This window comes from Copadichromis virginalis, linkage group LG12 (assembly GCF_057382275.1).
Source record: "Copadichromis virginalis isolate Kocher_CV1m ecotype Utaka linkage group LG12, C_Virginalis_male_GT1.1, whole genome shotgun sequence".
Classification (NCBI taxonomy): Eukaryota; Metazoa; Chordata; class Actinopteri; order Cichliformes; family Cichlidae; genus Copadichromis; species Copadichromis virginalis.
Window position 1 is genome coordinate 40,046,595 of NC_140629.1, and position 23,440 is coordinate 40,070,034.

Sequence of the window (23,440 nt, forward strand, 5' to 3'; positions counted from 1 at the left end):
AACTGGCAGTGATGGGAATAACAGTGTTACAAGTAACAGCGTTACTAACGCCGTTATTTTTTTCAGTAACGACTAATCTAGCTAATTACTATTCCTATCGTTACAACGCCGTTACCGTTACTAACAAGAAAATGTGGTCGCGTTACTATTTTTCAACAAACAGACGGTTGAAGCTGTGTTCAGCTTACAGCATCTTATATCAGCTGCAGGAAGTAGCTGTAAGTAATCTGGACGCTACAGCTTTAAGCAGCTGCGCTGCCGCGGACGGTGATCACGATCACTGTCTAGCACAACACCTGGAGCTCAGGGGGCAAAACAATCACATACGTGTGTTTTTTTCCTCAATAGTTTCGTCACGTTTATGAGGCGACTGCTGTCTCCGGGTAGAAACAGGAGTGACACACCTGCTGCTGTCAGACCTGCAGGCTGTGATGTTTCCTTTATAGTGGACAGAAATTATTTTTTTGGAGTGGCATAAATAATTTGTGTGACATCTTATTGAAGAACAGCTGATTGTTCTGTAAGTAGTTTGAAGAAATTGTTTAAAAAAGGTAAATGGCTGCAAATCACTTTGTTGTTTGCAAAACTTGAGCATATGATTTTAAAATTGACAATTTATATTTGTTATGAAATATGATTCATTAAACATGTTTGTCGTTGTTACAGTAAAAATATAACTTTTTCTACTCGCATTTTATGTTTTTTTTAGATCAATTATGTTAATACAGTAGTCAAAATGAAAACATGACTGTAAATTCAGACACGTGAGGTTGTGCTGAAAAGGATGAGACCAAACAAGGCAAATAAACAGTTTTGAGACTTTAATGAGTTTCTTAAAGTAATAGACACACCCAACCCGACCCCCAGTACAGCTGACAGTCGCCTCACAGCTGGGGAGCTCTTACTGACTGAGTTTGGGGACAGACTATCCAATCAGGAGCCCCCTTTAAGCTCAAAGGGTGGTCCCTTTCTTCTCCTCTCGTTGGCTCCGGTTGCTTCGAAGCTCGTTCATGCGTTGATCCACAGCCTCCGCTGGCTGCGATGAAACTCCCAGTTTTTTCTTTCTAGTTCAGCAGAAGCCACTGCCACACACACACACACACACACACACACACACACACACACACACAGGTTGGCTCTGCTTTGTGCCACCTCGCTTTAAAAACGCTGCATACGCCCCTGCACAGGCATGTTGCAGAGTTATGTTTAACCCCCCCGCTGCTGTGAATGGACCAGTCCAGAGAGAGAGAGTGGTAGAGAGACTTAGAGGGGTAGTGGGCAGAGATAGTGAGAGGCGCAGTGCCGCTATCACCCAGAGCAGGTGGTGACGAGCTGCTGGATGTTTCTGACCAGCAGCGCTGACGCTCGCAGGTAAGATTCACCTTCGTGCTTGCCGTGACGAGTTACACGCTGTGATCGTGGGAGTTTCGGTGCTTCCTCCTGAGCAGCAGCTGTTTCAGCCTCAGCGTGAAGCTGATCCTGAGAGTCCGAGTCGCTCTCAGAGCTCAGGCGGATGCTGTTGGGTTAAAATGCGGAGTTTTTAGCGGGACGTTGGCCAGCTCTCTCGCCGGTTGAGGTCGACCTTGTCCGGGGGAGCAGCCGCTGATCACGCCGGGCTGCGGTGCGCCTCCGCCGGACACAGAGACAAGCTCCTCCCGGTGTTCAGTTATCTTTAAAGTCAGGATGATGAATACTGATGATGATGATGATGATGACGGTGTGAAATTATGTAAGAGGCTGCTGGAGAGCGAGCACGCGGAGGAGAGGAGGAGGAGGGTTTATGTAACACCTCCTCCTCATCCAGCATCGCTCCGCCGGCCGGCCTCCACCCTGAAGTCCTCCACACATCCCTGTCTTCTCCTCTCTGAGCTTCTGCAACTTTCTTCTCACCAGAGACTCAAAAGTGTTTCTATTCGTTTCTCTGATTTATGTCTCCGGGATTTCTCACTTCTGCTGGTTTGTTCCCACTGGTTTTGGTTTATTCACGTGTCTTTATCTTTGCTCTGTCTCCGTGTCTCCTGATCTGTCTCGTCTTGTATTTCTTCTGTTCCTTCCTGTCCTCTTGTCCAGCTGGATTTCTCTGCATGTCCGGTCTCATTCCTGTGGTTTGCTCTCTGGATCTCAGCTTCTATCAGTTTCTCTTGATTGATCCTGATCGGTTTATGTCGCTCCTTTATCTCAGTTTTTATCTCTGGTGATTTCTCTTCTTCTTTATCCTCAAAGCCAGATTCTGTCTCGGTCTTTATAAATCTGTCAGTGAGGTCACCCCACACAGTATCTCAGTTTATCTCTGTGTCTTTCTGTTTCTGGCTGTACCTTTACCTCCCTCCATGTCTCTCTGTCCACATTTTAATCTGTTTTCACGCTCGATGGCTCGTGTGTGTGTTTCTGCAGTAAGAACTCAGCGATCGCCGCCTTCAGCCTCTGAGTACATATTCATATTCATCTGTGTTTACACAGCCTGGTCTCTAAGAAATCACCATGGCAACTACAAAACGCTAACAGTAAGGCTTCAACATGCAACCAATCGGTGACCTCGCCTTAGCTATGTCCATCTTTTATGTACAGTCTTTAAGACGGAGGACAGACCTGAGGAGGTGCGTTTGATTGTGGAGGTGGAGTGTCCCTGTGTCTGTTCATGTGCAGAACGATGATGGATGACTGTTTGATCACGTGACCTCAGCAGAGGTGTGGGAAAGACGCGTAGTCATGGAAACAACAGGAAAACAGATAGATGGATTTGAATCGACTTGTTTAAAATCTGAGCTTTTTTAACTGTGTGTGATGCTGAATCTAGCAGTGGTGAGGTTAAAGGTCAGAGGTCACAGCGCGCTGACGTGTCCGGCCCTCGCTGAACAGAGTGTGTGATGTAAACTGCATCAGCTCTCTGTGCTGCTGTGAATGATGAGCCTGCAGTCCTGAGAGAGCAGGAGAACACTGTGTGTGTGTGTGCGTGTGTGTGTGTGTGTGTGTGCGTGTGTGTGTGTGTGTGTGCGTGTGTGTGTGTGTGTGTGCGTGTGTGTGTGTGTGTGTGTGTGTGTGTGTGCGCGCGCGCGCGTGTGTGCATGTGCGTGTGTGCGCGTGTGTGTGTGCGTGTGTGTGCCAGTGTGTGTGTTCATGTGTGTGTGTGTGTGTGTGTGTGTGCGCGTGTGTGTGTGTGTGTGCGCACGCATGTGTGTGTGTGTGCAGACCTCTGAGGGCTTCGTGAGGAGCTTCAAACCTGATGTTTGAAGCTCTGAGTTAAAGTGATGTTTGGGGTGTTTTGCACGCGTCTGAAATCCGAGCGCTCGTGTTTGCTGTGTCAGCGTGATCATCAGGGTCAGTGGGCGTGGGGAAGGTTCATTCACGGTGTGTCTGTTTACGCCGTTCTTTGGCTACATGGAGTGAAGGATTCTGGGTAAGCAATAATATGACGTGGTCTCTGTAGAGCTCCAAAGAAACAACAGCACATGGCCTGACTGTGATGACTGCATGTGATGTGCAGGCTGGATTCTGATTGGTTTAAAAGTGAAACATGAAGAATCACCTTTTGTTTATTTTGAGTTCAGGCACCATCAGTGTTTCTTTAGCTCCTGTCAATGAAAATCATTCATATGTCAGAGTTTCTGTCAGGGTTCAAACCTGGTGTCTCTGATGTCACATGTGCAGAGCTTCAGGCTGCTCTGAAGAAGCTTCCAGTGTTCTTCAGCTGACCTTTTGCATATGAATCTAAAAACAATTAAAATCATCTGAATGCTGCTTTTCACTTGCCCTGCTGGATGTTTGCAGGAAGAGGGATCTGCATGAGGTGGCAACATATTACGGGATCAGTGTCTCCACTGGTCTACGCAAAGCGGAGTTGAAGGCCGCTCTGGTGTCTGGGTTATTGGAGAAGGGGGTGGTTGTAAGTAGTGATGGGCAGATGAAGCTTCATGAAGCACTGAAGCTTTTCATCCAATTGGTTCACCCCAGCGCAAAGCTTCTTGAAGCTTCATTTGCTCTAGCAGGACACCTACTGGACGTAAAAATATTAGTTGGCATGAATTTGAAGAGTGTGGCATTTTGCACACAGCCTGTAAATGTCAACAACAAAAGGAGTGTGTAAAACATGTATATTGTAGTGATGCAGTATACTGTGTATATTTATAGTGGCAGTATGGAAAATGATTATTTGGAAATGCTTGAAATGGAAATGATCATTTACTGTGAGGTGAGGTGTGGTTGGGGTGTGGACAGTAGTTGTGCTTTTGTAACGTTGAGGTATGGACAGCTACACACTGAGGCGTCAGTCCTGCCCATATTTTATTCAGTAAAAACTAAATTTTCACTGCTTCTATAACCTTTAGTGGGGAGAACATAGCTGGGATTTAATGATTTAACAAATCTTTTACATCCTTTGTCCTCCACAATGCTAAATGGCTCAATCACCATGCTAACCAGGTCTTCATCTATTTGAGATTGTTCTCCTGAGGAAAGACAATAAAGACAAAGCACAAATATAAATATCACACACGTAACTTATAACAGTTGTATAATATTGTTATATCATTTAGTAACATTACTGCATGCTATATTATCATTGCATTTGATGGCTCACCTGGTCTTGCTCCACAATCGGTGTTCCTCTTATTCTCATGCAAAGCTCTGTAGTGCCTAAGCATGGATGAGGTGTTGTTGTTATATCCCAGCTCCCTGGCACATAGCAAACACTTCACCTTGTACAAAAGTACAGACAGCTTAACATAAGTTTTATTGCACCATCAGTATTATGAAAATGCATCTTCTGTAGAAATTTACATACCTTGTTGGGAAGAATAAGCTCAAAATGTTCCCACACAGGGGAGGACATCCTCCTCTTCTTAGCTGGCTCCATTCTCTCCTGACTTTCTCTCCTCACTCTCATAAACCTCCAAACTGTCTCCAAACTCTCACTAACCGCAACTCTCCATCAAACACCTACATTTTGAATGAAGTCTGAGGGGTTTATATCTGTCATAGCTCGTGGCAAAGTTCGAACCACTTCATGAACCAGTCACGTGGTACAGCCGGGCAGCGAGGCTTCGGACGTCATCATTTTCAGCTCCTCCCATAAATGAAGCAAGCCTCGATACGCGCATCGCGGAAACGCCCCCTCCATTACTCGACACACGCTTCGAAGCCTCGATACAGAACGTCACATCACTAGTTGTAAGGCGAGAACCCCCGAGCACACCCAGTCCGGCTGGACGAAGTGCAGCGCCTCAGGTTCCAAGCCAGGCCATAGATCTGTCAGTGTCTACACCTGTGGGCCAGGGGCTGCCCGAGGGCGGGCCAATGACGCTGCCCCGTTTTGATCTGCTCTCCACCCAGTCATCAGAGGGTTCTAAGCAGGATGCTAGGCTCAAAGTCCATCTGGCTCGTCTCCAGCTGGAAAAGGAGGGGCTTGAGAGATAGTTCCAGCTGAAAAGGGAGATAGAGCTTAGGCGTTTGGACGCGGAACTGGCTAGGGCTAGGGAGGTTGAGCTGAAGAAGGTGGAGGCGGAGACTAAGGTCTAGCTACGACAGCTGGAACTCCAGCAGGCCTCCTCCCCTCCTGTGGCGGCTTTGCTGTCACAGACAGACGTACAGTTTGATGTAGGAATGAATAGTCGTCTGGTCCCTGTATTTTGTGACACGGAGGTGGAGATTTATTTTGAATCATTTGAGCGGATAGCGACAGCCTTGCGTTGGCCGCGGGATGCGTTGGTCATCCTGCTGCAGTGCAAGCTGGTGGGCAAGGCACAAGAAGTTTGTTCCTCGTTGTCCGCTGAGTGCAGTTTGGATTACGACAAACTGAAAAGTGCAATCCTGTTGGCCTACGAACTAGTCCCCGAGGCTTATAGGCAGCGATTTCGGGGGTTGGAAAAAGCTGCAGGGTCAATCCTTCCTGGATTTTGCGAGGGAAAAGAGTGTCCTCTTTGGCCGAAGGTGTATCCTGTAAATCTGCAGACCTAGTTTCGGTACGGGAGTTAATTCTCATTGAGGAATTTAAAAACTGCATCTCCGAGCGGATGGCAGTATATCTGAACGAACAGAAAGTCTCCACTTTGCAGCAGGCCGCGACACTGGCTGACGAGTTCGCACTCGTCCATAAAGCCAGTGTCGTTAAGCAAGAGCGACGCGACACACTAGCGAAGGCTAGCGGTGCTAGTGGTGAACAAGGCACGAGGGGGGAGGTGCCTGGGCCTCGTCCCAGGTCAGACCGGAAATGTTTTTACTGTTTTAAATCTGGCCATTTAGTAGCAAATTGTAAGACCTACAAACAGAAACAGACAGTCTCGAGGGCTGGAGTGTGCCTGCTAACGAAGTTAATACAGGCATGGTTTCAAGATCCAGAATAAAGCTGTTTCTTTTGCCACAAGCCTGGCCACCTGATTGCTCACTGTTCAAAAGCAAAATCGATCTGCTTTCAAAAGAGTGAACTGTGGTTCACAAACGGGCAAAGTTGCCAGTCCTAGGCAACAATTGGAGCATAATCGCTCAGTGGTGTCATTTGGTGAATGTCAGAGGTCACCTAATTATGAGATGCCACCTGTTGACAATCTTTCAGGTCCAGATGACCTGCAGTGTGACACACTGTGTACAACACAAACATTCAAACCTGCACCTCTGGCTAACCAGCATACCTGTCGCCCTGACCTAGCGAAGAAGCGTCTGAAAAGTGAAAGGCCTTTTAGCTATTCGCTGGGTTCTCCATATGTGAAGGCTCAAAACACACCTGGCTGTCGCTTTGGACACTATTTTGAGGGACTTGAGCCATCGACCCATCAAAAAGGTCAGATTTGGCAGGCTATGCCTAACCGTTATTATGGTGCATGGTAAGTGATATGTTTAAAAGTTGGGTAGGACATTCTGTGACAGACCACTGGTTTGTATTTATGGAGGGGCTGTTACGGCCCTAGCTGGGCCCCCTGATACTGCCCTTGTGTGGGCGTGGTGTTTTTCTCCGCCTCCTCCTCTCTTGCTCTTTTTTATACACATATATCCTGTCGCAGATCATTTGAATAACAAAGAAATTAAGACATAAGATTTGTATTATTTTATAATTGATTAAATTCAATATCTCAAACCAAGCACTGCATCTTTTTATGGGTGCTGCAAATATAAACAAAGCTTATATGCAGTGAATGTGTTTTTGCTATTACAACAATTATACAAACATATAAAGAACATTTAGCTTTTTTTCTCCCCCTCAAAATAGTCCTCATAAACACAAAAACCCTCCAGTTTACATAAGGTGACTGGGTAACGTGAACAAAAAATCCCAGCCTCGGATGTGGTCGCTCTTCTCGGTCAGGAAAAGCTTCACAGAAGACTTCCACATCCTCCAATCAACATTATGGAATCCCAATAAAATCAACTGTTCTGAGCTCCCGCTCGGAGGTCAGCATTTTCTTCTTCTGGAGTCACCTTGATGACTCTTCTAGCTTTCATGTGGGGACGTAACACTGTGTTTCAGTCATACACGACCGTGTGTGCGCTGAGCGTGGCTGCTCGTGTGTGTCTCGTGCAGTTAACATTCTCCTGCTGTCGTGGTTTTTGGGCTCTTGGTGGAAAATCATCTGCGTCTGTAAATCTTTCACATATCCAGAGGCGCACGCTAGTCTGTGGAGTCCTCAGAGGCGTCCCGTATGCTCGTAGAGTCCCTGAACGCCTCGCCGTGCTGCGTGGGCGCTCTTCTTCTCTATTTCTGGACACATGAGTCATCTTCACTCATGTTATACAACAGAAAGTTTGGGGCTTTGCTGCAGCGCGTACAGGAACCTGCTGGAGGTGCAGCTGTGAGCTAACGGCTGCGTTCGCTCTAATCTGAAGGTTTGTGTTGCAGCTTCAGCTCCTCCCCTGCGTCTGCCGCAGAGACGCTGGACGCCGGTCTGTTCAGTGATGGTGAGGAGTTTGATTCATTGTCTTCTTGTTGCTTCGCGGCGTGAGGCCGTCGCCTTGAGCGCAGACAAACACTGCAGAGCTGTCACTGTCAGCGCGCTGAGGTCTGAGGGAGCCTTCGATTTTCCAGAGATCTGATTGGTCAGCCGGCGGTGGTTTTGTACCTGCTGACCTCTGACCTCAGATCAGAGCAGGTTAGGTGTGCAGCATGACCCTGAACCTGTCACAGCAGATGGCCCCGCCCCTCCCTGAGCATGCTCCAGTTTTTTGTTCCTACTCTCACCAAGTGCTCGCTCTCGGGAGCTCGTCTGATTGTCTCGTTGTATTACTGTGAAGCAGCAGCTTCCAGCTGTCACCCTCTGAGGGTCTGAGTCAGGGGGCGGGGCTCCTGACGCCTAATGTGACTTCAGGGACGTGTTGTGGTGTTCTGGGCTCCAGTTTAATCCTCGGGTTGTAAAAGTGCAGCCTGGTCCTTTAATACCACGACGGAGGCCTCGGCTCTTATCTGCGAGTGCAGCAGGGGGCCGAGGAGGCGACGGGGGGCTGTCGATGCTGTGAGGATGAGGCAGGGGGCGGAGCTGCAGGCCTTTAGGCTGCAGGAATTTTAAGTGTCGGCTGATATCCTGCAGCCGGGCGAGCTTCAGAACAACACGTTCAGAACGACCCCGACGCTTCACAGTGACCTGTTTTTATTCCACACAGCTGCAAATCAAACCTGTCACATGATCAAATAAAATATGGCTTCCTTAAAACAGCGAGAGAGAAGGACAGAAGGAACGAGTTAATGTTAAAGGAAAGGAAACTAGGACAGGAGGGATGGAAACAGGAAGCATGGAGAAGAAGGGAGATAAGCAAGGCAAGGGAAAAGAAAGGAAGGAGGTAGGAAATGGATAAAGGTGACAAAGAAGGAAATAAGAGAGTAGAGAGGGAAGGAAACAGTTAAAGAATCAAAGAAGGAGAGAGGGAACAGGGTGGAAAAAAGAGAATGGAAGGAAAGGTGGTAAGGAAAGAATGAGAGATATAACGAAGGAAACAGAAGTTTGGAAAGGAAATAGAAAACTTTAAGGAAGAGATTAAAAGGAAAGGAGGGAGGAAGGTAGCGAGAGAAGGAAGTGAGGAAAAAAGAGACACTAGCAAGGAAGCAAGGAAGGAAGGACAGAGCCTGCATAAAGACACATGAATAGATCTGACAGAAGAAGGGATGAAAGGAGGTGGTAGGGAATAAGTAAAGGATATGAAGCAAGGAAAGAAAGGGGACAAAAACAAAATGTTGGAGAAGGGAGAAAGGATGTAGGAAATAAAAAGGAAGCATGAATGGTAGAGATTTGGCAAAAAACAAGAAGATGAAATGAAGAAGGGAATAGGAAAGGGAGGGAGGAAGGAAGGATGAGTCTGGGTCTGGGTCTGTTCGGGGCAGAGTGTCAAATCTCCGCCTCAGAAACCTCACGAGGATCGGAGGCGAGACAGACGCTGGCGGGGCGCCGTAAAAACCAGCGTTTCCTGTTTGGTTTTATTAGTTTATCAGGAAAACGAATCCAAACTTTGACGTGAAGACGCAACAAAAACAGCTGATTTCATCTCTTCTTCTGCTGGAAATAAAGAAACGTTTAAACTTCCTGTCAGATCAAACACGCCACAGACACTGTGATGTCATCCGCATCGGCCAATGAGAGCAGCCGTTACATAAACGATGATAGGCTGGGTGTGGTCACGTCTCTGTGAGCGGAGATAAGACGCTGCCAACACACACACACACACACACAAGCCTGTTCAGCTATCTTAGTGAGGACCTTCATTGACAGCTTGCCATCCCCAGTGTGTGAATGACTGAATGTGTAAAGCGCTGTACAAATACAGGTTATTTACCATAATGCTTTCCCTAGCCCCTTACCCTAACCATTAAAAATGAATGGCTAACCATAAACCTGACCATAACTTAACTGTAACACTAAAACCACATTCTGAGCCTCAAAAAGGCTTCAAACTTGTGTCCTCACAAGTGACTGTTGGTTCTGGTTAGAGATGGCACGATACCACTTTTTTATGTCCGACACCGATATCATAAATTTGGATATCTGCCGCTGCCGATATGAATCCAATTTAGTGTGTTTTTTAATCAATAAAACTGTTTTTTTTTTAATATCTAGCCACATTTTGTATAAGTTCAAACTCAAGTTAAAAAAAACACTAAAGCTATTCTGTTATACCTGCATGTAAAAAATACACTGCACCCAAAATATTTCATAGTTCAGCAAAACTGATCAATCTAATAAACTTAAACCTGCTCCATCCTCCCTATTCTGGTGTTTTAAAGAGTACTTAGCAGAAATATTAAACAACCTGACTAATAGGGTTCCAACTCCCAGCAAAAAACTCCACCTCATGATGCTTAATCGATGTAATCAACTTTAATTTGATGCAGTGTGGAAAAATGCACAGAAATCAATTATTTTTCAAGAATAATTAAATAGATTCAACATCTTTCTTCAACAGAATTGCAGACTGCACAGATGGTACCTTCCCAAAGGAAAAAGTACTATAGCTTACTAGAGTATATTAGACTTAACAGTTACTATATACAGTAATGGACTTCTATACATCAGATTAAAACTTTGGGTGTAAGATTCAGATAATTATTTATTAAAAGCTCGACATTTTAAATGAGAATAAGAAAGAAAAGTATGTCTTTGTGCCCCCTTTTCCCTGTTCATGCCCTATCGGCCCCCCTGGCTAAACTTTGCTAGATCCGCCCCTGCACAGTTACCAGCGTCAGCTACGTAGAAAAAGATCCTGGAGTAGAAAGTAATATTAAATACATTCTAACAACAGCTGATCAAGCTTAAACGTGCTGCTGTTGTTCAGCCGCTGGTTTCCTCTTTCTGGTGCAAAGTGAGACAAAAACAATGAAGAGAGACGATCAGCTGATCATTGATCAGTTTCATGATTGAAGTAGCAGCAAGAAGAGGCAGTCGCTCCATATATCGGTTGTTAAGCTTTACGTGGGAATGCTTTACAAACATTCAGAGACGAACTTACACACTTGCTTTACTTCTCTCTGGGAAAACTTCCTCGGAGATGAAATGCTGGTTTGAGGCTACAAACACACACAGCCGCTCTATCACGTGAGCACACTGCTCCCACGTGCTACGGTTATGAGCCGAGTTACGCCGTGTCGCAAGTTTTGTGAGGTGTTTTTTTAGAGAGACCAGTCTGTGTATCAGGCTGTTTAACATGGGAGTCTATGGGACTGACTCGCTGCTGCCCCTGCTGCACGTCAGAGGAACTGCAGGTTTTGGTGCTTCAGTGTTGGTTTCATTCTTTAGCCCTGAAGTTGCTGCTCAGTCTCTGAATCCTCTTTAAACACGTCTTCTTCTCTGTTAGATGAGTTGGTGTATCTGCTGACGTGTAGAGTCCGACTTCTTTCACTGAGAGCTCAGTGGATGTTTGAGGACCGTGAAGCTGTGACTCGGCACTTTTCAGTGTCTGACCCACTTCCTGCATCACGACTCGACACGAGGAGGGTCGTCGGTGTGGCTCTGAAACTGCAGCTTTCGATTGGATTGTTTTGTGCACCAAATGCATGGGACTCTTCATGTGGTTCTTTTACACATTTATTTGTGTCATTGCCTTAAAAGTTCAGACAGGAAGTACTTCCTTTGAGTTGTTTGTAGTTGGTGGATGTGTTTGTTGTTTATTTCTGACTGCACAGCTCAAAATAAGCCTGCCAGTGGTCTTCTGTCTGAAACAAGCTGTTTTAGCTCCTCCCCCTTTAAGCCACATTTCTGCTGATTGGCCACCACTCTCAAACAGATTTGAGCAGCAGGTGAGTGCATCACGTGCCTTCATAAGAATATGCTTTTCTTTAAGACCAACAACAGAAATGCAGGATTCTGATGGAGGAAGCCGGAGAACCAACGCAGAGTCCACAGTGTTGGATTCATACCTGTGTTCATGTTAAACACACGCATGTCAAACTGCAGCCTTCAGTGTCCACATATTTGTGGTCCTGGCTGTATGAACAGTCACTAACAGGTCATTGATAATTAGCATCACTGAGACGATCCTCTGCAGCTCTGGGCTTAAAAATGGCTCCAGTGACATAAAGAGATGCTGTAGAAACATTTATTCCATTAAATATTACAGACGCGCTTCTGTGCACTCGTTTCTTCTTTCTCGCGCTCTGCAGACGTTTAACGATTTGTCTGGAAATGAGAAACAAAGTCACCGGCTCGCTGACCTCAGCGGTCGTCTCTTCTTCTCTGACTCTTTGTGTTTGGATGTAAATTATTGGGCTGATTTCTCTGAGAGGGTCGTTAGTGCCGGTCACCGGCTTATTACAAACAAACTGGGCCCCGGAGAACAAGCGGTCCTCCGATGCACATCTAAACCTGCCATTTGTGCCGACAGCATCTTTTATGTGAGCCGGGTTGCTGCTCGGTGCTGCATTCACCTAAAAGTCCTCAGTAAGACAAGCAGAAGTTTTCCTACAGTCTGAATTCTTCTGTTGCCTCGTTGCTTCGAGGCGTCTCACAGCTCCGACGCCGCCACATTTAGCGCCAGCTCACAGTCCTGCGGCGGCCCGCTCAGGTCGCTGATGTTGACGAGAGGACAGCTAACGTTCGTATCTGTGGATTAATGCGATTGTTTCGGTGTCAGTAACGAGTGTGACATCCTGCTGTGCCAGTCTCTGGTGCGAGCTGAGGAGCGTGTGCTCCCCTTCCTCTCGTCGTGTTTTCCATCCAGATGAAGGGAAGTAAAGACAAACAGATGCAGGAGGCGGTTTTCTTGGACTCTCTGCAGGAACTTAGTTTAAGCTCTCAGGCAGAGCGGCCGGGTGGGGTTTACCTGAGGCCGTGACCCCTGCTGTGTCCCGGTGGTCTGATGGTGGGCGGTCCGCGTTGGTGCAGCATCTCTTTGTTTCTCTCTCCCACATTTGTGCCAGACGATTGGACAGCCATGTGCGGTAACCTAGCAACCCCTAGATATCTCCCAGCATTCCTCTGAGTTATCTCCTGTGTGTCCCGGCAGACCTGCAGAGCAAAAGAAACTCCCCCTCAGCCCGCAGGAGGCTGCGTTCGCTGTCTGCACCCACGGTAGGACAGCAGGCCGTCTTCGAGGATTTCATTTCAAAGTTCATCACCTGCCCGCATCATCGCTTAGCAACGACACAACGTGAGTCTGAAAATAGATGCAGAGCCTCAGCGTGAAGCTCCGCCTCTGCTCAGAGGTCCATTCAGATATTCGGAGGACTTTCCCCCGATGATGGGTCACACATGAACTGGCTGCATTTCTATTTTTAGCCCCTCACCTGCCGCCAGGCCTGCGCTCACCTGTCTGCTGCAAACACGTGAATCTGAAGGAGGCTGTCCGTCCTCGGAGCTCTCAGGCTCATTTGTGTCGTTCTCTCTTGTTTCTGCTGCTTCTTCTGAAATCACATCTTTGGTTTTGTTCCAGGAGACGCTGAGCTGATGGATTCGTGGTCCTGAGAAGGAAATCGGCAGAAATCGAACATGTAAGTTGATGTTTTTTAATAAAGATCTTTAAATTGTTGCTGGTCTGACGTGTCTGGCAGTTTATTACAGAGGTGATCCATCACAGTGATCAGCACGCACTGACTGAGCTGATACCTGACTCCTTCACCTTATTGATCACAGTATTGATCACCAGGAGTCCTAGACTGTAATTAAACTCTCTCCAGAGACACTGATCTCTTTCTTGCCTTGAATTTGCTTTTTAATAAATGAAGGTCAGAGAGTGAACAACAAGCAACAGCTTGGTTATCAAACTGCTTCCAGCTTTGAATGGGAGCATCACACAGACTCAGATACCCTCTAAACACCAACATCCAATGAAAATCCTAGAATTTATGTCAAAGGAACCAGAGCTCCGCCTTCCTGGACGCTCTGTTAGCAGCCATATTATTGGTCACATGATGTCATTAAAAAGCTCCAAAAGGCTCCAACAGCACGAACACAGTCCACAGGTCCAGTTCAGGTGAAGCTAGCAGACAGCTAGCAGCTACAGCCACCTGTCAGCCAAAGAGGCCACGCCCCTAACTTTAAGCCTCAGTACGATTCAAACAGGTGAGTCAAACAGGTGTCACGAAGGAGGAAACTGTCCACAGAGACAAACAGTTTGTGTATCCAGCTGTAAACATGTTTGTTTCTGCTGTAAAGTTTTAACATGAGTATGGGACTGACTCACTGCCGCCCCTGCTGGATGCTGGAGGAACTGCAGGATTTGATGCTCCAGCGTTAGCTTCATTCAGGCCCAGAGGTCCCTGCCTGGTTTCACTCTGCTTATTCATCATCATCAGTGATACTGGACACCAGCAGAGATCAATACTGGGAGGGAGGATGGGTCAGAGATCGCCCTGTCTGAACAAAATCTGTGAATCCCATCATAGAGACACACGATACGTCTTTATTGATTCAGCTCAAAGTCTCGTTCACATCACAAACCTCCTTTCAACAGAGACCCAAGAGTGCAGCAGCACTGTAACAGGTATACAAATGATACATGTTGTAACGTGGAGACACAAATGTAGAGACAACAGCTGGATGGTCACACAGACCGTGACGTGGGCTTAAAACGGGCTTCAAATCCTCCATCGTCAACACTGCTGTGGATTATCCCAGGAACCAGGGCAGCGTCTGGAACAGCTCTTTGTACCTGATTCTGTTCTGACTTTAAACCCAACTTCAGCTGAGTTTAATGGGACAGAACAACAGCAGAGGATTTTCAACTCTGAAGGACAGAAGGGTAGAGGACGTGAAAACTTCCAGAAACTTCTTCAGAAATGATTTAGAAATGTGAAAGTCTGAATCATGTCTGACGTAACTGGTGACAAACTGAGTAAATGTTGACAAAAATGTCATTTTATAGTTTTGAAACTGCTGATAAAGATTAAGAATACTTATTTAAAACAAACTTTTTGTTATTATTCAATCCGAGAACTTCACGTGTTAATTTACAGATTTATAAACGTATAAAAGTCTCACTGTTTAGTTTCCTGCTGCATCTGATTATATTGGTGAGAACCAGTAAAAAATAAAGTGTTAATATTATGATCATGAGTTTGTCCCAGCGACACCTCTGTTTGTGTTTCAGGTGCTGAAGAGACCCGAAGACGAACAGACATGATCCCTTTATCTCCCTGAGGTAACCACACACACACACACACACACACACACACACACACACACACACACACACACTCTGCTGGCTGACCGCTTGTTACCCAGGTTTCCTTGCTCATGTGTTTGTGTGTGTGTGACAAAGCTGTGGACTCTGGAATAATCCCTTTGTGTCCGTCAGCCACGTCAGACAATGCCGGACTGGAAACCCTGCAGCTGCTGCAGAGCGCTGAGTGTCAGTAATCTGACAGCACGCCGTCATTTAGAGCTCATTTCATTTGTGATCTCAGTGCAGAGGCCCTGGGCGTGGTCAGCCTGGCAGCTGTAGCACAGCGGTCTCCTGCACATGCTCTGTGAAGGCTGCTGTTAAACAGATAACGGCTGGTGAGCAGTGAGTCTGAATGGCTTTCAGAGCCATGTTTGTTTCTTTAGCGTCTTTTTCTGCATTTCCCTGATTTATAAGGCTTAATCATTAGATAATGAGCCCCTCTGCAGGTTTTCTGGAAATTGGGAGGTGTCTTGTTTTAGCCGGAGGATGAGGGATGCACCAAGGCCCAGGACAGGATAGAGAAGGATCCACAGGGTCACAAATAAGAAACGAGGTGTGAATCTCGTGCCCTCGTATGGTTTTTGTCTCACAGCCCTGACACGTGGAGGCGTTCCCCACGCCGGGGGTTATTGACCCTGTGCACGAGAAAATGCTAACTTCCTGGTTTGAGACCGGATGTGGGGTTGTACATTTCCGGTAGCTTTACTTTGCGGTCAATCACTACTGCAAAGATATATCCTCCACAATCATGTCCAAAACTTGAAAACGGAAAGATGGTGTTAAGTTACAAAGAGAAGGTGGGAACACTCACCGCTGCTGTGTCATAAAAAATCTAATGATCAGTTTAAAGCGTTTAGATCGATCAGCTGTTTACATCACTCAACACAAGCAGAACTGCATCACTGCAGCAGAAGACACCTCGTCCACATTCAGAAGCACATCTCTGTGTAGTGACTGGTCTCATGATTCAAACAGGCAAATGTTCAGCATTCAAACTACAGGTGAAGAATAGTCAAACCAGATGTTTCCCCCGTTATGTCGATATCAGCTAGTCCAGTACACACCTACACAGCATATTAACAAACCGTGAAAAAAGCCACACAAAAAATGAATGATTGTAAGGGTTTCTATACATTAGTATGTAGGAAGGGTATGTTGTGACTTACCTTCAAAATTACAGCGGTCCCTCACTATAACGCGCTTCACCTTTCACCTCGCTGTTTCGCAGATTTTTTAGTGCAAGTTTGTATTCTTTTTTTTTTACAGCACATTGTGTCCTCCGTCCTGATCGCTGCAGACGATCTCCTCTGTCTCTCCTGTACAGTCCAGAATCGCTGCATCGATGCTAGCAGTGTGACTCTGCAGTGCAGTGCTGTATGTCCACGATGTCCACCAAACGTTTTGCACCGTCAAAAATAAAATTGGCTCCTTGATTTCACCTCTCGCTGGTTATTTTTAGAACATAACACCCGCGATAAACGAGGGACAGCTGAGAAATATAACATTTGAATCCATTTTCTCTTTTGCTCTGAGGCGCGGGGGAAATATCGACAAGTCGATGAACATCATTTACAGATATGTTGGGTAAATGCCCGAGACATCTATAGAAATGTAAATCGCCGCTTGATTCATTCATTTGGTTAACTTGTTTTGGACCGTAAACCAGGCGCGAATACGACACCGGAAACAAAGCTCCCCACAGGAGTTTCCACACCGGACGTAGCATATGCTAACGTGCACATAGTCAATCTACTGTTCGTGTCAGCGCGAGGCTCTGCTCAGTGTGGGCCTTTCTATCACAGACAGAAACACTGATGCACAGCAGCACACAGTAAAAGAACAAAAAAGGAGATTGTTGTCAGACTCATGTTTCATGTGTGGACCAGAGCAGCTGATACACGTGTTGATGTGAGAAAGGTTGGTGGAAAGTTTCCCATGATGCCTCACTCTTTCTGGCCTCTCCTGCTTTGTCATGCTGAAACGTCTGACTTGTTATTCTTTATTTAACATCATGTTTTGTGTGTCTCCTTCAGGAACTGACCAATCAGTAGTCAGGATGATGCCCAAGGTAAACCACACGTTTCTTTTGCTGATAGTTGTCGGGGGGGAGGGGGGGCGTGTTGTTGAGATGCTGCAGCGTGACGATGTTTCTGCTGAATGATCACGATGCTCAACAATAAAAACCAACAAGCGTCCTCCTGGTGGTTCAATAATGATGTTCCTCCACATGAGAAGCGTGTCAGCTCAAAGATGAGTCGATGTTTGGTGTTGAAGTCCAGAGGTGCACGAGGAGGCGATGCTGAAGGGAGGATTTACATCTGGGCTGGTTTTTAATTTAACAAATAAAGTCACAGAACAATTCCAGCTTGGAAATAATAAAGCTGACAGAAGAAGCAGAACAGTGAGGACGTTTCTCCTGCTCCTTTAGGAAGGAAAGGTTCAAGTTAGGCTCTGGGTAAGAGGCAGTAATAGTCCTCACAAAGACACAAGAACAAGCGTGTGTGTGTGTGTGTGTGTGTGTGTGTGTGTGTGTGTGTGTGTGTGTGTGTGTGTGTGTGTGTGTGTGTGTGTGTGTTAGCAGCAGCTGGCGCAGACGTCTCCGGGGAGTGTGTTGTCGCTCAGAGGCACCAGCGTCCCAGGATCCCCTGCTGCTGCCATCGTGGTGAGATAAACACACCGTGATCGCGCTCTCGTACCCTTCAGATTAATCTGGAGGTAATAATCTGTAATCCCCCCCCCTCTCCCCAGGCCAGAGTGGAGGACGGGGTTATCGGCTATAAGGACTTGGCAGCCTTACCGAGAGACAAAGCCATCCTGGACATCGAGAGACCCGATCTGATGATCTACCAGCCGCACTACAGCTACAGTCCTCTGGAGGTGACGTCTCCCTCCGGTCATAGTTTAGAGATTCCTGCTGACAGCTACACTGGTGCTCTCTGGACGTCCTGCCTGATGGGGGCGCTGTTTAGATGAGGCACCGTGTGGAGCTCTGGCCTGGAAACATGTTCTCTAATATTATCCTGTTTCAGCTGAAGAGGTGGAGCCGATAGCTCCAGTTTGTCATTATTAGCGTGTTCTAACGTCACTGCAACCAACCGCCACAGTCAGCTGCGTCTTCTGCACGCGTGCTGGAGTTATTGTTTCAAAGCAGGCGTTTAAATACAGTCAGATCTTAATATCATCCTGTAAAACTGAAGCACATCACTGATGCTGGATTTGTAAAACAAAACAAGACAAAATTATTTGTTGTTTTTTGTCTTAATGATTATTTTAGCTGTTTAGCTTCATTCACTCCTTTTTAGTGAGGACTGTCTCGTGGGCGCCCCCTAGGTGAACTGCAGCCGGTGGGTCTGACAGGAGGAGACTCTGGAGCGGGCGGTGGTCGTATCATTGTTTAGTCATCGTGACTGTTTCTTCTTCACAGCTACAGATACTAAAGCTCAGATGTCCTTAGTGCATCTTTTGGTTGCTGGTTTGACTTTTCACAAGCAGCACGGCTCCGACATGCAGCTCAGAGACGACTGAGACGGATTAGAAGTCTTAATTCTGAATGAGCAGGCGTTTGTAGAAGCTATTATTTAACTTTGAGTTATTTAAATGGTGCAAATTTACTAAAAACTAAGTAAAGTGCAGATCCTGCTGGTTTCACTGTCCTTATAATGCAGCGTGTGATCAGATGTTTATGTGTAGCTAAATGCTACAGAAGCATTTAGCATCTACAGGGTCGGGCAGCTTGTAAAGTCCTGTTGTTCCATAGTTTCTTCTCGGTGCTTCCGGGACCTTTGTAGCTCAGCGCAGAGCCGGAGTCGTGGAAACCAGACGGCGTGGCAGCAGGTCGCTGCTCTGACAGTCGGCTGGTTAGCTCTGCGTCTGGCTGCAAACACGGACATCAATCTGCTGCTTAGAGAGCTGACAGCTCATGAAAACAGCTGAGCCCAGTGTGTGTGTGTGTGTGATTGTATTTTGTGGTGCAGATTGGGTCAGACAAAGAGAGATTGTGTGTCAGAATGCTTTTTGTGTTTTGTGTGCTGCACCTTCTTTCATCTGTTTTGTGGGGTTTTCGGTTGTTTTCCTGTTTTTGACTGTCCAGCACAGCGATCGGTGATTTCAGTCACAGTCTTGTGGTTACTGCAGACTGATGACTGAAACAAACAAAAGGCACTTTTTAAGCTCATGACACACGTTTGCTGCAGCTGTTGTCACAGCATTCAGACTGCACAGGTCTCCCCTGAAAAAGCTCCCGTTTGTTTTTAACAGCAGAGCCAGCCGAAGGAGGAGACTTCAACAAAGAGCTAAATGCTAAATGTTGATCATCTGCATATAAATGCACATTTACCTAAATGCGCCCCCTGCTGGGAGCCTTGTGGCCACTGTTTAAGTGCAAAGACTGAATTCTTTTAAGGAATCTGATTTCGGAGCTTCAGGTCTTCGTCTGCACTGCTGTCATCATCCAACTCTTTCTTTACTCTAAACAAATGCTTCTCTGATTTATGCTTCACATCACGTTACCGTGAAGCATTTCTGTGTCTGGATTTAATCGTTGGGTGTAAAGAACACTGCCACCTTCAGGTCAAAGTGTAAATTGCAATGTAATCCTCTAGAATTGACATTTGGTGCAATCGTTTAAAAAAAAGAAACGACTTCAGTGTCAGAAGCAGAGTTTGTGTTTGTGGAGCTTCGTCTTCATTCTCTGAATTTATTTTTAGCTTCGAGCGTTTCATCTATTTTTGCTTTTTTCTCCCCAGAGGTCCTTGTCTCCTCGCTCCATCTCTCCTCCTCCCTCCCCAGAGGTAAGACCCCCCCCCCCATTCTTTCTTTACATATCATCATATAGTTTATATTAGTTTCTTCCTGTTTACACTCAGAGACCTCTGCAACAAAACAAGCACTAGTGATGAGGTCAAAGGTCAGATCAGAGCCCTACAATGAAAGTGAGATATGGAAATGCAGACAATATAGGGTCTCATGACAGAAGCAGATCTCAGATGCTTTGTGGGCGTGTGACTGTGATGGGTTGTTATTAGCACAACATCGTCCTGTTGTTGTCTCAGACCAGCTTCTGTGAAAGTGATCCTGACGCTGAAGCATCTCAACATTAATGTGGTTCTGTTGGCATGTTTAACGAGGTTGTAGTCAGGAACATAGTGGAACCTCAGAAATGATGATGTCAGCGAGGAGGTCGTATACATCCCAGCGGTCACTGAGAAGGTTTGATGCTTCTTTTACAGGTTTCAGCTTCTAAACAACCTTTCGAACAGTTTAGGGATGATGTGTGTGAAGTTCTTTGTTTGAGGCTTACGAGGCTGCAGTAATCGGTTCGGACGGCATCCTTCCAGGCATACTCAGATTACTTAGAGTCATATTTTGGGTAGCTCTTCTTCACACTGACTCTGTTGGTCATTTAGAGCATTGACGAGGGGCGTCCTAAGAGTCACTGCGTTTCTTTTAAGGCTGTAAAGTGTTAGTTCAAGGAATCCTCGAGGAGGTTGAAGTCATGTGAAGTAGTTTCTCATAAGTTATCTTTAAACGAGGCTCTAGTTATCAATCAGGAGATCCTAAAGGTCTCTTAGGTGCTTCTACTAACACTAAAAGAGGTTCTTTGGTTAATGAGGGACGACCGTGTCTTCAAGGTTTACTCTGTAAAGGTTCAAGAGGCCTCCAATTCTGATTGAGGACCATTAAGTAGTGGTAGTAATGGAGGAGGTCTTGCTTTGATGGTCGTATCGATGCAGTTGGCATCATGTCTTAGAAAGTCCTCATGGGGATGCCCTGCATGTTCATTAGAAGGTTCTGAGGAGGATCACCGGCTCTGCCTTCACATTTCCCCACCGACACGCTTTTAAAATACCGTCCTCCGTGATTCCAGAATCTGTCCAAGGAGACAAGGGAGTGGCTCGAGAGCCGATCACCTGGAGGGTCCTCGCCTGGTTCCACCATCCCGAGCACCAGAACCCACAGCACACACACCCCGTCAACGCCAAACACACCAACCACACCCAACGCACACTCGTCTGGTACTGTGAAGAGCACCGTGCAGCATTTCCACAGGCCAGGTAAACACGAGCTTCCACAAGCCGGACTCACCCCACTGACTGTGGGGAACAGTACTGAAGGGTGCAGATGTAGCTCCATCAGCTAGGTTTTCACCCAGTTAGCAACAGCATCTCCATCAGGTGACTTATTTCTTCAAACACGTGTGTTTACCCTGTGGGAGGGGCTACAACGAGAAATTCAGAGATTCCCAGATGAGCTTCAGTGATTCGTCAGCACAGCATCCACGTCTGAGACGTGTTAGCCGCTAATGTCAGGACCAGAAAAGACAACTATTGGGATTATTAGTTGATTTGTGAGCAGTGAAACTGAATTAGAGTTTGTGCACACAGACCGCCTCCAGATGCTGATGACGTTTGGTCCACATCTGGAGTTCTCTATGTCCCACTGTGCTGACTAAGAGAGTCCAGTTTGCACCGTACATGCACCACCCAAGAAGTGCAACAAGTCCCAGATGTGCTGTCCTCTGGAGCTCATGTTCACCCTGTGAACCAGTAATTATTGTTTAGCAAGCAAAGAAGAGCACAGGTGTCACACATGTGATTTTATTGTTTTCAGAAAATGGTACCAACATCTACAAGAAGCCTCCCATCTACAAACAGGGTGAGTCACTGAGCTTCAAATCGATTTCAGAATAAAAGCTGCAATAAATGTATCGCTGAACATAATGAAAACAGAGTGAATGTGGGTCAGCTGCTGTCCTGTGAACAGCACGCCGCCTTTCACTGTGTTTAATCTGCTTTAACATGCACTGTGCATGTGTGTGTGTGTGTGTGTGTGTGTGTGTGTGTGTGTGTGTGTGCGTGCACAGATGTGTCGTCCTCTTCGGTCCCTCAGGGGAAACACATCGAGGATTTGATCATCGAGTCTTCAAAGTTTCCTGCAGCTCAGCCTCCAGACCCGAACCAGCCCTCCAAGATCGAGACCGACTACTGGCCCTGCCCCCCCTCGCTGGCCGTGATTGGTATGACCCAAACACACACACACACACACTCGTGCTTTCATATCTTAGTGAGGACATCTAAGTGACACGATGCTAGCCGCTCACTCTGGCCTAACTGTAACTCTGACACTTACACTTTGAGCCTCAAACATGCTTCAGACTCGTCAGCATTTAGTCCCCACAACTATAGTTGCATGGCAATTTCTGGTCCTCACAATGATGTTTAAACAAATGCATACATACACACATTCTGATCAATGAGACGCACCTTGTGCTACATTTACAGCTCATTACGAAAGTGGGATTTTCCAGGTTTTCATCTAAAAATCACGTCTGGCTTTAAATCCTGATTATTCCTGCTTCTTGTCACGTATTCGTCTCACCGTTCCCTTGGCTCCTCTCTTCTTCTCTCCTTTCCATAACTCCTCTCCTCTCAGCAGAAAAGGAATGGAAGAGGAAGGAGCAGAAAGTCGAGGAGGAGGAGGATGGAGAGCTGGATGATGAGCTGTGGGGACTCAGAAAGCTTCAGAAGCAAGAGCTGAACAAGGTGGGAGACCCGGAGCCAGCTGCAGGTGCAGATGAGCTGCAGCAGTTTGAAGTTGGTCAGGAATCACCAAAAATCACCTTCACTGTCAGAAAAGCAGGAAACAAGAAGCTGCTTTTAAAAACTCTGACAGTACGATGAATAAAGCATGAGGAGTGCTGCTGCGTCAGCTGCTGCTTGGTTGGTGGGAGACTGAAAACACTGACTTCATCATGGAGATCTGAATGTGTGCAGAGATAATCTGTGCACGGGTTAAACAGCTTTAAATGTGCTTTCACTGTCGTGTGTATCCTTTAGAGGCACGGCTCATTTCAAAATAAAAGCCACGTTTTTCCTGAAGAGCACTTCAGCTCCGTCAGAAACGTCTGTTTGCAGAATCGGCTGTGTCACTCTGCACGTCCCACAGACTGTATACAAAAGATGAACACGAGCCGTTGTTCTGGGCACTTTGCATTTTGCTGTCTAACGTTGGCTCCTCTTTCGCCTTTTTAAAAACGAGATGTGACCACGAGAAGCTGGAGGGCGGAGTCAAACACAGAGACCCGCTACTCAGTCAAATCCTCGAATTTCTCCCAACAGCTGAGCTCAGTCTGCTGTGACCTCACAGCAGCCATGTTATTGGTCACATGATGTCATTAAAACACAGAGGTCCCGTTCAGGTGAAGCTTAGCAGACAGCTAGCAGCTACAGTCACCTGTGTCACCATTCACCTGTCAGTCAAACAGGCCACGCCCCTCAAACTTTAAGCCTTAATAGGATTTAAACAGGTGAGTAATAAACAGCTGTTATGAAGGAGGAAATCCCCCACAGAGACAGAAGAGTCGGTGTATCAGGCT

At 46.5% G+C, this 23,440-nt stretch overlaps 1 protein-coding gene across 4 annotated transcripts in view; it reads left to right on the forward strand.

The window, feature by feature from the left end:
- Positions 1-824: 824 nt before the first annotated feature.
- The window catches only part of LOC146697677 (dematin-like), a 30,202-nt gene continuing 7,586 nt past the window's right edge, over positions 825-23,440 (forward strand). For 2 of the 4 annotated variants that reach the window (XM_085476530.1, XM_085476528.1), the window contains exons 1-11: positions 825-1,371; positions 13,336-13,393; positions 14,992-15,042; positions 17,100-17,134; positions 17,645-17,728; positions 17,815-17,943; positions 19,812-19,856; positions 20,933-21,119; positions 21,676-21,720; positions 21,929-22,081; positions 22,501-22,607. In XM_085476530.1, the coding sequence (XP_085332656.1) occupies positions 17,123-17,134; positions 17,645-17,728; positions 17,815-17,943; positions 19,812-19,856; positions 20,933-21,119; positions 21,676-21,720; positions 21,929-22,081; positions 22,501-22,607 (762 nt within the window). In that variant the 5' untranslated portion in view covers positions 825-1,371; positions 13,336-13,393; positions 14,992-15,042; positions 17,100-17,122. Of the gene's footprint in view, positions 1,372-13,335; positions 13,394-14,991; positions 15,043-17,099; positions 17,135-17,644; positions 17,729-17,814; positions 17,944-19,811; positions 19,857-20,932; positions 21,120-21,675; positions 21,721-21,928; positions 22,082-22,497; positions 22,608-23,440 lie in introns of all 4 variants that reach the window. The other 2 variants (XM_085476527.1, XM_085476529.1) reach the window with 1 other exon arrangement.